The sequence below is a fragment of the Xiphias gladius genome, chromosome 22 (assembly GCF_016859285.1).
Source record: "Xiphias gladius isolate SHS-SW01 ecotype Sanya breed wild chromosome 22, ASM1685928v1, whole genome shotgun sequence".
NCBI lineage: Eukaryota > Metazoa > Chordata > Actinopteri > Istiophoriformes > Xiphiidae > Xiphias > Xiphias gladius.
In genome coordinates this window covers 20,265,663-20,281,192 of record NC_053421.1, presented here as the reverse complement: position 1 = coordinate 20,281,192, position 15,530 = coordinate 20,265,663, and the positions used below count along the sequence as shown (strand labels likewise).

General features: G+C 40.8%; 2 protein-coding genes across 2 annotated transcripts; one reads left to right on the top strand and one right to left on the bottom strand.

Annotated features, from left to right (window-relative positions):
- Nucleotides 1-1,059: 1,059 nt before the first annotated feature.
- Nucleotides 1,060-5,486, bottom strand: trim35-28 (tripartite motif containing 35-28). Its single transcript, XM_040116732.1, has 6 exons — nt 4,768-5,486; nt 3,191-3,286; nt 2,640-2,870; nt 2,492-2,514; nt 2,085-2,203; nt 1,060-1,849 (listed from the first exon to the last, which is right to left on the bottom strand). The coding sequence occupies exons 1-6, from the start codon at nt 5,188-5,190 to the stop codon at nt 1,314-1,316; spliced, it is 1,428 nt and encodes a 475-aa protein (XP_039972666.1). The 5' UTR covers nt 5,191-5,486; the 3' UTR covers nt 1,060-1,313.
- A 5,766-nt stretch (nt 5,487-11,252) lies between these two features.
- On the top strand, nt 11,253-15,009 carry cxcr3.1 (chemokine (C-X-C motif) receptor 3, tandem duplicate 1). Its single transcript, XM_040118776.1, has 3 exons — nt 11,253-11,305; nt 12,499-12,900; nt 13,036-15,009. Exons 1-3 carry the CDS (start codon nt 11,285-11,287, stop codon nt 13,771-13,773), a joined length of 1,161 nt encoding a protein of 386 aa, XP_039974710.1. The 5' UTR covers nt 11,253-11,284; the 3' UTR covers nt 13,774-15,009.
- The last annotated feature ends 521 nt before the right edge of the window (nt 15,010-15,530 follow it).

Sequence of the window (15,530 nt, the reverse complement as noted above, 5' to 3'; positions counted from 1 at the left end):
AATGTGTTAATCATAAATGCAAAAAGATAACAAATACAGTTTGGAGTACATGGTCAAAATAAATCAAAACGTAAGACTCATTCGAAGTACCTGGTAACTTTTACATAGTTTGTTAAATCACTGCAATCTAGTCATTTGTTGCAGCATCTTTTTTCCATTTAAATATGTGCCCCAAGTGCAGCATTTCCTTTAATTATATTTATCCAAGAATAGTTGTATGTGGATCTAATTAATGAAAAAAAAAAAAACACATTTGATTTTAACATATTTTATTGAACAAGTGTTTATATGGAGACAGCATATTTAGTTTTTTGCATTTACAGATTCAGAGCAGTTGTAGTAGTAGATCATCCTTCAAAATATTGCCTAAGTTGTGCCCTGCTGAGTATGACTACTTCCTGGCCAAGCTGTGTAGTGGGTGATGAACAGCAAACCAATACAATTATTGTAAAACCAACAAACCAGCACAGATTATTACAATATTTGAGGATAATAAGCAAAATCATATAAATGTAGTAAAACCTTAATAAATTAATTAAAGCACTTATTCCCAAGCGTTAAGACTGTCCATTCTTCTGATTCCTAATAGAATTAAAATCACTCCAAATGTATTCAAAGATAACAAATAACCATGATAGCCCCTATAGTGCATTTATTACCATATTCCCAAAGACAGGTGTAGCTAGAGAATCAAGCAACTTAGACTATTACTTTCACATTCAACTTTTTTTTGTGTTTTATTGACCTCTCAGATATTAAGAGCTGAGTGTCACCGATTCCTACAGCTCTATGATGAGTCAAGAGAGGATTTTTAATTCACCTTTTCAGACTTTATCAGATTACCAGAATCAGCCATGCAGCCAGTTCTTTGGGTATCACTTTCTATTACCTCCACCAAGGAGGTTATGTAATCACCTGTCTCTGCTTGTTCGTTTGTTGGTTTATTTGTCAGCAGGATTACGCAGAAACTACTGAACCAATTTGCACCAAACGTGTTGGAGGGATGGGGCATGGGCCAAGGAAGAACCCATTAAATTTTGGTGCAGATCTGGATCATTTACTATGAATTTTATTTTTTTTCTCTGGAGTCTGGTGTATGTTGTTTGACACTGGCTTTGGCGGAGCTATGTTTTTGCTTTTTTGCATTTGTTGCATTTTCTAGTTAGAGTTGTAATTCATCCCTATTTGATCGCTAAAGTGTTGCTGAGTTTATAAAGCTTTTAAGAAGCTTTTTATTCAAAAAGATCATTATTTTTATTTTCTATTCTCCAGGTTCCGGTCAACAATCCAACCCTCTGCAGTATCCTGACCCATCATGATGTGTGCACAGCCAATTTTCTTTCAACCAGAATCATAGGTATACTATGGAGCCCAGGGCCAAAAATAGGAAATATCTTCTCATCAAACTTGCATGTGAAAGTGATCAGGTGCTTTGCTGTTCCCCCATCCCAAAATGACACCTCTCCCTTATCTATGTTTAGCTTGATGCGAATCCTTTCAGGACGCTGCTGCACCTGCAGCTCTGTACGCTCAGGTGTTAGGACGTTGTATACCCCTTTGCTGAGTCCTATGGACCACACACCACGGTTCGTAGAGACCGTGAACTTCCTTTTGCGGGCCACTGAATCTTTGCAAACGCCCACAATCCACTTAGGGCTGTCACCAACAATGACATCCCATTTGTGTTTCCCAGATGTGTAACCTTCAGCACCCAGGACAAAGACACAGGGATCAAAGCGCTCTGGGTTTTCAGGGGCGGTCAGCCGCTCTGGGCTTTCCTTCACACTGGTCAGGTCATCACTCAAGTACAGCCATGGAGAGGCTGTGTTTGGGTTCAGCACCACTGGATCTGCACAAGCAGGAAGAGATGCAACAGTGCCATTATCGCTTCTTAAAAGTTTTGTTGAATATACAGTATTGACAAAGTCAAAGTCAAGTACAATGTTTTCAGACGAACACTGTAAAATGCTGGTATTTTGTGCCAATTCTCAATTCAGTTTTTCCTGGCATGATGTCTGAAGTATCCAATACAATTTTAATGGACACCACAGATACTTTACAATACTTATGTGTAATTTGCTCACAATATTTGACTTGGGCCTGCATCTTCTTCCAGATGTTGAAGCTCAAAGAACCAATATGCTTGCCCATGTTCAGAAGAGAGTCATCAGGGAGACAAGGATCTTCGTGAGTCCACTGGGTTCTAGAGCAGACACAGCAATATATGAAGTTCACAAACGACATTTGAACATCAATGAAGTACAGCAGAAACCCTGGTAATGCAGATCTCCATCGGAACTGAATGACAAAAATATGTAACCATGCTGTGCAAAATGTTTTTGAAATACCCAACAGTCATACAAATATTTTCTAAATATATGCTGAAATGTACATCCCAGTCTACTTTGCATGGATACTTAGACATATATTTAGCGATTTTAAATCGCACATAGTATATGGGATTGATGTAGTGAGTTCTGCTTTTACTTACTTTCTTTTTAAATTCTGAAAATTCTAAAAAAAAAAAAAAGAGTGTTTGAGATTAGTTTATTGAAATTTAAAAAAATTTTGTAAATCAATTAAACATCGGAGACAAAAAAGAAAAGTCTCAAATGTGGACTGAAGCTGCCTTTTCTTACCCGCAAGAGGGGTAGATCGTCGTTGCCCATCTCCTTCTTCAGAGTTTCGATGAGCTCGTTCAGAGTGACGATGTCCTTTTTTGTTTCGGCAATCAGCTCCTGCACGACAGCAATCTTCTGATCCTCCTCAGTGGCCAGGGCTGTCAGACGCAGACTTTCTTCTCTGTGAAGCTCACTGTGGAGCCTCTCAAACTCTGCCTTGATCTGTTTCTCCGCCCGCCCAGCTTGATACTGCATTAAGCCAGTGAAGAAAGTTTACATACACAGTACCTAAATATTACAGTATATATACATACTAAATAAGCTTATGTTGTACATATGTGTTGCATTGCCTTTTTGCACTATATGGAAAGTCCTGTTGCTGGACCACCGTGTATTGTGAAGCACTGTATCTCAATGAAATCTTTCTATTCCACAGGGTAAAAACAAAAATATCTTAAACAGATCCAGCGAACTTCAATTGATTGTGCCTTGATTGCAGCTTGTCTAGGTTAATGTTTATACATAAATAAATGTAATATGAACACCATGAGACACGTCAGTAACTTTACCTTGATGTATTCCACTGTGTTGTTGAGTTTATGTGTCATTTTCTTGTATGATTCCACTTTCTTTTCAAAAATTTGGACTTTGAAGCCGAGCTCCTTCTGTGGGGTCAAAGAACAGAGTATTGAGTAACCAAAGCCAAACAGCATTGTCATAAGATGTTTTAGGTTTGTGACTGGTGTTGTATCATAATCAGTATTCCCTAAACCTGTATCCACATTGGACATACAATGGGATAGGCATATTATCTTTTGTTGTTAAATTATTTGGGTTACCAGAAGTTACCAGGAAGGGTGGATTTAGATTATGTTTATTACTGGGCCAGGGCATATACAAGGGCTTCACTAAAATGCTATGGGTGCAAAGATTACAGTTATGTGGCTGAAGTGTGTAGGGAGGAGTGTTTACGGATGTATAAGGTAAAAAATATAAGTACAGAATAAGTGTATTATTGATTCAAAATGCAATCCCTGTGTTTGATGCCATTTACTGGACATGTGATCCACTTGTATCCATACCAAACTGCTGGTACCGGCTAATTTCTGGTCCTCCCCTGGTCATCTCCATTCACTGAACATCTAATATTCCAACCCTGTGTAAATCTACATTATACTACATCTACACTTATGGTCAAGTATCTCTGCGATTCAATAGAATATTGTTATGGTTGAGAGAAATGGCCATAAATCTAAAAGCACAGGTGAAATGACTAACATTAACAATGGCTCTCTTTGGCCTGATATTGGGCATATTAACTCATTTACATGGAACTGAGCCATGATCTATAATAAGTTAGTAATTCTGCAGTTATTATCAAACCCATGATATCAGGGGTCCCAGGGCAGGAGCAGAGTTACTGAGTTACTGAGCCCAGCCTACTGTGTTGGTCTGAGTATATAGGCATATTTATCTTGGAAACAACCTGTACGTTTTCACTGTAGTAGTGAAGTGGGAAGAAAAAAAACAGTGTAAAAGAGGGGCAGGCAAGAGAAAACAAAAAGCAGAACGAAAAGGCCTAAGGAGAAACCAGAGGTGAGGCAACACTAGGAAACTAGCAATATACTGTATAGGACAAGGTTTTTTTGCGTGGGCAGCAGTTATCATGAATTATAAAAGTGAGCTTGCAACAGAGAATATACATGGTAGTATTAGAAGTGGTAGTACTGGGTAGTGGGGCTCTACAGTAATTTACACTCAGTTGCCAGGTTATTAGGTAAACCTAGCTAAAGCTAATGCAGTCTTCTACAACATCTGTGTTATAAATCCCACCATCAGGAAGGTTTAACGTTTCAGTTTTAGTTGAAACTGTTTTAGAGAGGTGTTGATTCAACCGTATGGGAATTATACAGGCTGTAGTCTGTGGAGCTGTTGCACTGCAACTTCATTACACAGAGAGGCGTTTCCTCTATATCAGTCAGGCGAGGCTAAATAGAGACAGAACCATTTCTCTGCATAATGAGAGTGCCACCAAAGCTACGTCCCCCGGAAGGATTATTAAGTTGGATCACCACCTCTGTAGGACAGTATACAACATTATAACCTGCACTGTTGAAGACTGTTCTTTTCTTTGCTGGTATATTACCTTACATATCGGTGCTCCCTCCCTCACTGGCCACAGCCTGTGGGTGCTGTGCAGAGTGACACAGTCCACACACACAGGCACCTCATCTTTCTCACAGTACAGCTCCAGCGGCTTCAGGTGCATCTTGCAGGTGTCCTCACTCGGACGTTTCTGGCTCGACAGCCAGCTCGTCTGTTTGAGGAAGGTCTCGCTGGCGCTGCTGAGCGCAAGGTTGGGTATGGCCTGCCCCTCCTCGAAAACCGCCCGGCACACCGGACACCTGTTGCTGAACTGTAAACTTCTCTGCAGACACTCGCGACAGAGGCTGTGCGAACAGGGCAGCAGAACGGGGTTGGTGAAGACGCCGTGACACACGGGGCAGGTCAGGTCCTGCTGGAGGGGTAGAGGCTCCTCCGACATGTCCACGTCCGTACTGTCAGCCATGGCTTCGCGGGCCCTTTTCAGTTTACTTTCGTTGTCGGGAAAACCCGAACCGACGGATATAGCAGAGGAAAAAAACACACACTCGCCTGGCTCTGTTGGATATGTCACGGCTTTACCAGTTTTCCTAAAGTCACAACAATGGACAAATAGTCCCAGGGACAGGCTACGAAGGTAGAAAACCCAGTAACTGCACCATCACAGCGCACGTCAAGTTCGTTTCCGTGTCAGGGTCCTTTTCCGTGTTTTGTCGGAGGCCGCGAACCTGATCAGGGTTTACATAACACTGCCCTCTAGTGGCCCTGGAGGTTGCGTCAGAAATGACCATGGACGGTTCTTGCCGCGCAGAGGGGCTTTTTCTGCACCTGTCTGCGCACCTGGCAGAGAGAGAGAGAGAAACACCCTCTCTGTTATAATGATGTGTATACACATATATAGGCCCAGACAGGGGCTTGCCTAGCGGAATTGGAGCCCTTCAACGTAAATACACACTTTTGGTCTCCTCTAAACATTAACATTGTCCAGCTTCCCACATACTAAAACACTACACACAGACCATGGCACGTACGCATACTGATCAGTTATTCTACATTTATTTGTGTTTGGTTTAACTGATATCAGGTTATGTCTTTTTATTTACTGCGGACAAACTCGGATGTTTTCTTATACTCAGTTTTGATAAATCCATATACTCGATATATTTTATGATTTGTGTAGATCTTTTCTTTTTTTTGTCTGATGTTTTGTCAGTTTTAAGACCCATGCCATTCAGCTGCAGTAGGAACAGGACAGTTTAGTTTTTGTCCGCACAGGAAACACCATGCCAGCTTATACACCTGCTGGCCACTGATACTTCAGCAGTTGCTGTATCATTATGCTGCGTCTTGAGGGAGTTGAGAGAACACTGTCTTCCTCTTTCTGCAGAGCCTTAGGTTTTTGTTTATTTGTTGTTGTTGTTGTTGTTTTTAAAGAACAGCACTTTTCATGACTTTTTTTTACTTGCAAGTGAAGGATCCAAAGCTTTCTGTAATCAGCGTCTCACTCCTGTTTGCTGCAGCTGCTGTGAGTTTAGCTATTAGGTGTCAGAGCAAAGTTGGACCCAGTTCTTGACAGGCTGCGTGGAACAGGAGTCTGCTCCCAGCGCGGTGTCCACTGTGAAGACTCTGTGCTTTGAAACTAGCAAACCTTATTGCTTTATTTGGCACACAAAAATGAAAGCTACAGTGTTTTGCTACAGTGCAAGGACCTTTTTTAATCCCGTTTTGCCAAGTTTTCAAATTTAATTTCTGTAGATGTGTATCCTGTTTTTTTAATACACAAATTCCCAATCATCACAGTGACTGGTCCTCATACCACTGAGGTCCTTTATTCAAAACACCATTCTCGGGGTTAATGATGTGAGTATATCCAACAGAAGGAGCCACCGTACCAATATGAGACACTGCGTTGTGGCTGGTGGTTCCGGTGCCCTCCAGCTGTCACTACCCATGGGAGACTTCTGACACACACATACACATACTTACACAACCACACACATACACATACTTATAAATTAACATATTAATTACTTAGACCACTTATCAATTGACTGATTAAATTACTTATAATCGTTTTTTTAATTTAATTTATTTCTTTATTTTATTATGATTATTTATTTTAGGTTATTTAATTTTATTTTTGCCTTCTTCATGTGAAAAGGAGTAAAGTGTATGGATATACAGTCTGTATGTATTGATATATATGTATGTGTGTATATATAAAGTTAGGTACATGAGTATTTGGGCAGTGACTCAACTTTTTGTAATTATGCCTCTGTACACCACCACAATGGGTTTGAAACAAAGCCACCACGATGTGACTTTCAGCTTTAATTCAACACAAATTTTACATTAACTGTTTAGAAGATGACTGCCCTTTTATACACATGAGCCTCATGCAACACGAAACCAAAGTGCTCGTATCAAATTGTGCATTAACCAAAACCAAAAGGTAAAAAAAACAAACAAAAAAACAAAACAAAACTAAACAAACATTCTGGAGTTTCCCCGAACTTTGAATAACGACCGTACAACTAACTACATAAGACCTATCCTTCAGATACCTACTCATGTGGAGCAACTATTCACTGTAGAAGAAACCAAGCTGCTACAACAACAACTAAAGATTTGTCACCAGAACCTACCGGGAGAAAATCCTATCAACCAAGGGGATACTTTAAACCAGAATCCCTGCTGTCGGGTGGATTTTGTCGGAGATTTGAGCCCCGTCCTGGTTCCTCCCGTTTGGCTCCAACATTTCTGCGCATCTTCAGATGATGTAATCGTCAGCACCGCCATCCCCGGACAGGGCCTTCGGTGTGTTCGGGGCTCGGGGCTCGGGGCTCGCAGTGGCGAAACCGGAGGCTGCGAAAGAAAGGGAGGTTCAAATCGTCGGTGTGTAGACGGCAGTTTTCTGCAGATCTTCAAACCGCAGCGTAAGGATCATTGTCCCACGGTACTTTGAAATTTTATCCGTTTATTAACCTCATAAATAATTAATAAATCTTCTGACACATTTTTCTCCATCTACAGTGGGTTCCAAAAGTCTGAAAGGCCACTTTCCTAAGTGAATGGGAAAGTGGTCTCAGACCTTTGGCCCCCACCGTATATCACACTAATTAATGCGTCTTACTGAAGATAATGCATCGGGGAACTGCGTAACTGTGTAACTGCTGAGTTAGTGCACTAATTACAACTGGCTCCGTAAAATGATTGGTTGCCATTCGACCAGTTGAAAAACTGAAACACATATATACTGAAAAAAAAAAAATACATACTGTTACTTCATCTCTCTTTATGGAGATTCTCAACTAGAAATCTCTTATAGCAGAAGTGGAAATGTATTGTTGGAAGTTTACTGTAGAAGAAACCAAGCTGCTACAACAACAACTAAAGATTTGTCACCAGAACCTACCGGGAGAAAATCCTATCAACCAAGGGGATACTTTAAACCAGAATCCCTGCTGTCGGGTGGATTTTGTCGGAGATTTGAGCCCCGTCCTGGTTCCTCCCGTTTGGCTCCAACGTTTCTGCGCATCTTCAGATGATGTAATCGTCAGCACCGCCATCCCCGGACAGGGCCTTCGGTGTGTTCGGGGCTCGGGGCTCGGGGCTCGCAGTGGCGAAACCGGAGGCTGCGAAAGAAAGGGAGGTTCAAATCGTCGGTGTGTAGACGGCAGTTTTCTGCAGGTCTTCAAACCGCAGCGTAAGGATCATTGTCCCACGGTACTTTGATATTTTATCCGTTTATTAACCTCATAAATAATTAATAAATCTTCTGACACATTTTTCTCCATCTACAGTGGGTTCCAAAAGTCTGAAAGGCCACTTTCCCAAGTGAATGGGAAAGTGGTCTCAGACCTTTGGCCCCCACCGTATATCACACTAATTAATGCGTCTTACTGAAGATAATGCATCGGGGAACTGCGTAACTGTGTAACTGCTGAGTTAGTGCACTAATTACAACTGGCTCCGTAAAATGATTGGTTACCATTCGACCAGTTGAAAAACTGAAACACATATATACTGAAAAAAAAAAAATACATACTGTTACTTCATCTCTCTTTATGGAGATTCTCAACTAGAAATCTCTTATAGCAGAAGTGGAAATGTATTGTTGGAAGTTTACTGTAGAAGAAAACCGCTGGTGAATGACCTCACCATGTAGGTGAGAAAAAAAATAAAATAAATCCCTTTCCTGTATTGTTCTTGACACCGAAGGCCTGTGACCGCAGTTTATATCACCAGAGATATAAATCTCAAGAAGAAGCCACACACGATTGCTGTGAACCTCTCTGCTGTTTGGTTTCCAGCTAAATTGTGTAGGTAGGATTACTGTGGATACCAAAAATAAATAAATAAATAAATAAACACACTTCGGTGGCTGTGTCTGAAGCCACATTAGGGGTCCTCATCATTTATATTTCCTAACATGTCTCCTTTATGCTTCCAAATCACAAATTTATCCCTCTCCAAACAACTGAAAACGGAGTTCTGTTTTAACCCTGTTGGGGTCCAACACACTGCATTCCACAGCAAAATGTACATTAAAAAGTCAGGAAAGCATGCTGTTTACATTCAATCTAACACGCTTAGTGTAAACCACAATTCATCTTTGCTGCAGCAATGTTGTTCTGGGGTTGTGGGCAGAATAGTCAGTGATTTGACTTTCATAGTCAGATGCTTGCAGCTCAATCGGCCCCGCTCGCCACCGACTCTGCATAAAGGCTGCAAAACAAAAAGAGGTGTGAAAAAAACAGGAAAACATTGTACCTTTCGAGCTGGAGATGAGAGGAAACAGCCAGACACCTAAAACCGTGCTCTCACCGGTGGTGTGCTTGCATGACTGCCTGTGCGCAGACACTCAGCGATACAGAGAAAAGAAAAGGGTGTGATAAAAATCTTGTGGTTTGGAAGAAGATAACTGCATCTATGAAATGGTTAGCGATAATGTTTTAACCCGAGATTTTACTGATAGAGATTATGTGGCATAGATACCATCGAGAGGAAAAAGTAGTTTTGATAAGGTTGTTATGACTACTAATATAGAACTGAAGGCCTGATTAACCAACCGGAAGTAGTTCATTCATTATTTTCATTCTTATTTTTCATTCATTCGATTATCACGGGTGTGAGTGCTTGTGCGTCAGTACACACTGCTCCTTTACGCCTCTCTCCTGTGAGCTGGCATTTTAGATAGTGAGGGTTAACAGCATGACCACAGGGGATACACGGTAGATACTCGTTTCACTGTTCAGTCATGCAGTTGTACACTTTTCGCTCTCTGTCTTTTTATAGGTGAATTAGAAAATTAGATGAACTGTCCAAGTTGAATTTAAGTAATTGAATCCCTATTATTATCATTATTATTATTATTATTAATCAGTTTAGTTTCGTGTGTATTGCCTATTTTACTGGTCTTGTTTTCGGGTGCACGTTTGATGGTCCTTCTATTTATTAATTGCTCGGTTGTAATTTCGCTGGGCTCTAGTGTGGTTCCTACAGAAAGTTGAAGAGCATTTCTCTGAAATGGTGCCGAAATGTTTCGTGAACCTGAAAGTAAAAAGTTTCACAAAGCACACGTTCCCCTGAGGTTGTCAGAGTCGCTCAAATGCCAATGAACATGCGGTACACGCTTGCATTTTCTGCTAAATCAGCGCTCGGCACGATATTTTTCCTTTCAACGCCAACATCTTTTGAAACGCAGCATCCAAACCAAATGAAACCGTCAAATGTTTTTTTACACTGAGGCTGCTTAATTCCAAAAGAAAGAAAAAAAAAAATGTTATTCAGCAGTTTCCTTGAAAGTGCACCAGCCTACTCACGCACTGTAACATCTTCTGTATTTTATGCATGTTCATATCTTGATTGAACAATTGTGAACAAGCCATTCTCTTTCTGTTTGGCGACTTTTTGGCTGTTGCCCAGATCTTTGGTTTGTTCAGCGTTTCAGTGAATTAAGTGAAACAAAGAAAACTCGCATGGCGCTCGGTGGTGCGCCTACCCGCACCAAGGCCAGTATCAAACAACTTGAATCAGACTTCGGGGGGATGTAATTCATAGTAAATGATCCGGACCTGTCCAAAAAATTGAAGGGCTTCCTCCCCAGCGCATGTCCAATGCCTCTCCCAGGTTATGTGCAAACCGGTTCAGCACTTTTTGGTGGACACGTAACCTCCTTGGCGGAGGTAATTACAGATGTTTTGTCAACATGAAACTTCATTGTAAAGCCCATTTGAAAAAAAAAAAAAAAAATAGATAATCGTTTTTCTAGAGAAAGAATAATTGGTAAACTAGAGACAGAATTCAAAGTGGGGTCTGAATCACAACGAATCTTTATCAGCACAATAGCAACAACCGTTTCTCCAATTTTGCCCAAAAGCCCCAAGCCCTCTGCATAGTTGTGTCTCTCCTCGCTGTAACACTGTTCTCGTGAGTGATTTGAGGCATTTGTTTTTTCTGGGCGTGCTTGTGAGGCTCCAAATATATTTCTATTGCAAGCAGTACACCACAGTTCATTGCTGCTGCGGGTCCCCGCGCTGCTCACTGAGGAGAATACAATGTCTGATGAGTTCAATTTGGTAAGATAGTGCCTCATTTATTTATTATTTCTTAGACAATTTATCTGCCAACATTTTACCAAAATCACACACATAGCTGCATTTTTTCTTTATTATTTGAGGATTTCGACGCGCATCTGCGAATCACGCGCCTTTCAGCTGCTTTGGTCCTTTTCTGTAAACCTGTTTTGTGATCCTTACCTTATGAACTAACTGATGAACATAAATTGAATTTTAATGCAGTCCATATTATTTTGTTATTTTATTCTTTCTGCTCTTTCTACTCTCTTTTTTTCTGCTTGTTCTCAAACCTTAAATTCGCAGTAAGAAACCACAGCATGTTAGACTGTGATGTGGTTTGTAGGTTGACAGTGTGCCAATATATTACTGCACCATTCACTAAAAAGTTGCAGTATTTTGTGAAGGATCAAACCATGAGAGAATGATGCGGTTATAGTCAATTTTGTTTGATAGTAGGCTTTTGAACCATTTACTATGATAGAATAAAAATTCAACAAAGTACATTTTTCAGTTCCTCAAAGGTCTTAACTTGCTCAAAACTGAATTCGCACATGCTTCCTCTTGGACGTGCATTAACTTCAATTTTTTTACGTACCATAATAGTATAACTGAAATGGTCATAACTTTCTCCATCTAAACAGGAAACTGGGGGATTTTTGATTTGGTACAAAATCATAAAGTTCATCAGACATCATACCATCAAACCTTAAAAAGCTCTTCTTTTACTTTTCAAATATATTTGGTCATGTCCACTTCTCTGTCGACAGGGCATTGAATTACTGATGCACACTTTTCTCCCCAGCAGGTTAGACTAACTGTAATGGCTATTTTTACTATTTTGTTATTAGAATCACTGCAATTACTTTTCTATTCTCCTGAAAGGTCATTAGCATAGATACAACCTTTTCGGAAAACTGCTGTGAGAGTTTTCTTTTGTTATGAATTTCTTAAAAAAACGCCGTATGTTTAGGATTATGCTTCTAAGACAGACAGAGGACGGAGCACCCTGGACTTGCTTTTCCTAAAAGATTGAACTATATTTTGCTTTTGCATCAGATAGATAGATAGATAGATAGATAGGTAGGTAGGTAGATTTGTTTAAAGGTACACCGCACCACCATGTGGTTAACACAGACTAAATACGTTAAAGGATCAAACCAAATTAATGCAAATCTCCTCTTTTTTTCCTGCAGAGTTCACTGCTGGAGAAAGGTGGCGTGATTAACCTGAATGGAGAAAGGCCATGGTTACTTGACGGCATTGACTATTTATATAACAGCTCCAATTATGATGACAACTGTTGTGACGAGGGTGATATATGCAACCCAGACAAGGGCATGGATTTTGAGGCGTTGTACATCCCAGTTCTGTACTCTGTGGCGTGTGTTGTGGGCATCCTGGGAAATGGAGTGCTGCTGGGAGTTCTGGTTCAGAGCAGGAAGACGTGGAGTGTGACTGACACCTTCATCCTCCACCTGGGTGTGGCCGATGTCCTGCTGCTGGTGACGCTGCCCCTCTGGGCTGCGCAGGCCACTCAAGCTCAGGGCTGGACGTTTGGTACTCCTCTCTGCAAGATCACTGGAGCTGTGTTTACGGTAAGAAGTCTGCAGCAGGAAAGATGAACTAAAACTACCTGCATAATATAGATAATAAGTTCCTGATAGTATATATACAGAAGTAAGGAAAAGGTTTTTTTCACTTCTCTTTGAGTGATTTCTTTGCACCCACAGATCAATTTCTACTGTGGGATCTTCCTGCTGGCCTGTATCAGTCTTGACCGCTACCTGTCCATCGTTCACGCTACCCAGATGTACTCCCGTAGGAAGCCTTGGGTCGTTCAGGCCAGCTGCTTTGCAGTGTGGTTCTTCTCCCTTCTCCTCTCTATCCCCGACTGGATCTTTTTGGATGATGCAAAGGATGACAGACGAAATAAAAGAGAGTGTGTTCGCAACTACTTGAAGTTTGGCTATGGGGCAGTATATAACTGGCGACTGGCATCCCGCCTGCTCTACCACGCGGTGGGCTTCCTGCTGCCTTCACTGGTCTTGATCTTCTGCTACTCCTGCATTCTGCGGCGGCTGCGCTGTGGCACCCAGGGCTTCAAAAAGCAGAAAGCTTTCAGGGTCATCATATCGGTGGTGATGGTTTTCTTTCTCTGCTGGACGCCATACAACATCACGCTCATGATGGACACACTTCATTTAGACAACGGCAACGACAGCTGTGGAGTCAGAACGTCTCTGGAGAAAGCCAAGATTGTCACCTCCTCCTTGGGTTACCTCCATTGCACCCTCAATCCCATTCTGTACGCCTTTGTGGGTGTGAAGTTCCGGCGTCAGCTCCTGAACATCCTGAGGTCTCTGGGCTGCAAGCTGATGACAAGCGCCAGACTCCAGTCTGCTGTCAACAGTAGGAGAAGCTCTTTTTGGTCTGAATCTGCTGACACCTCCAACTCCATTGCTATCTGAGAGAGAGACAAACATATTAACAAGCATATTGATACAAACTGACTTAAACTTACATGACGACAGAGACATGAACAGGCGAGCATACAATGCATTTCTCTATATTTCCCATGCTGTATAACTTGTAACAGGCTATGTTGTCCTTACACTTTCTGTAGTTTATATTGCATTAGTAGCCAAATTGGAATATGACCACAGGACAAAGATAATTTTGACTTGCGGTCATGCAGATGTGCTTGTGGACATCAGGTTTATTTTTGCTTGTATGGTAGAAATAGCATACTTCCCTTTTCTGATTACCAGGCAACACTGTATCGTAAATAAATCAGCACAACATGTAATACCGCAGTTCCTGTAGATATCTATTTTACATAAAAACTTTTAAATTACGTGTTTTATACCATGTTTACTGTATATTTCACCTTTATGAATGGAACATTCAAATACAGAATAAAAATACTGACTAAAATTTTATTTTCTGAATCACAAACCAGTATGTTTTCAACATTACAGTGCAGCAACATGGCCAACAGGGCACAAGATGAATTAAATATACTAGATTTCAAAAGGAACTGCTTTCCAGGGAGTCTTGTCTACAAAAATTAAAACAGTAAAATAACTTAAACACATCGAAGAGTGGGTACAGTCTGTTGATCAAGTGTACAATTATCTTTTTGTTTCCATTTGAAGCCTGTAAGGGGACTAGTTTGTTAATGTGTATACCTGTCTAGCTGAATCCAGATAGTGGCACCATAATACTGCAGGCTTCTCATTGAAGCAGTCTTTTTGGCTGCAGGGATTTACAGGGGACGTGGATCCCATCCAGCACCGTATGTCACCAAAGTCAAGTGACATTTCTGAAAACCCTCCGGGGGAAGATGAGCTTACCCTCTTTGGCTACACACATATTACACATTACTTTTGTTAAGGCCGATTGTAATGTGTTTTAGACTAAACGTCCAAACACGTTACTGTTTTAGGCGGAAAACAGAAAATAAAATTGAACAGTTAAATTAATAAATAAAATGTGAAGTTTTGTGATGTAAAAAAAAATACCTAGAGAATTTGTGCACCGTTTGGTTGGTGGCTTGTCAAAAAGGCCGTTCCACAGCAATCTAAGTGAGTAGTGAGTGTGAAATATAGTGATGGGTCATTTTCTGTTTACGGATCCCCTTGCTCTGCCTATTAAAAGCAGGCCAGCTCCCAATTTTTAACAACCTCAGCACAAAACCTCCCAATTAAAGCTTTCGAGATGTCAGATTCATTTTTCTCTCTTCTTTCTGTATGTATTGAGAGTATCTGATAATGGTGATATATTGACCTTATGAGTATAGAATTTCCTAGTTTTTTCTTTAGGTTTATGATATTGTTAGGATATGGTGATTATACTGAATACACGTATGAAAAACAGTGAAAACAGCAAAGTCACGTGGCAGTTTCAGTGGAAATCTTACTTCTTTTTGACAGGAAACTGAAACAAAGTGACAAAAAGCTGCACATCCTCAAACATGTGGTTAAAGCAGAAAAGTCACAAGAAAAAAAACAGCAAAGGGCACAGGGGAATGCTCTTTCTTGTGGCAAATGTCTCCAATTCAATCAATATGCATATGATTACTATTAAAAAAACCCCAATGTGCCACCACTGCTGTCCCTTACAACATGTCGTGTTAATGAGTTCCTGGCAATAACCAGTGTGTCTACTGGTTCCCCCTTTCCGTCATGAAGCTGAAGCTCTACTGGTTCAGTCCCTGTGGCTTAGA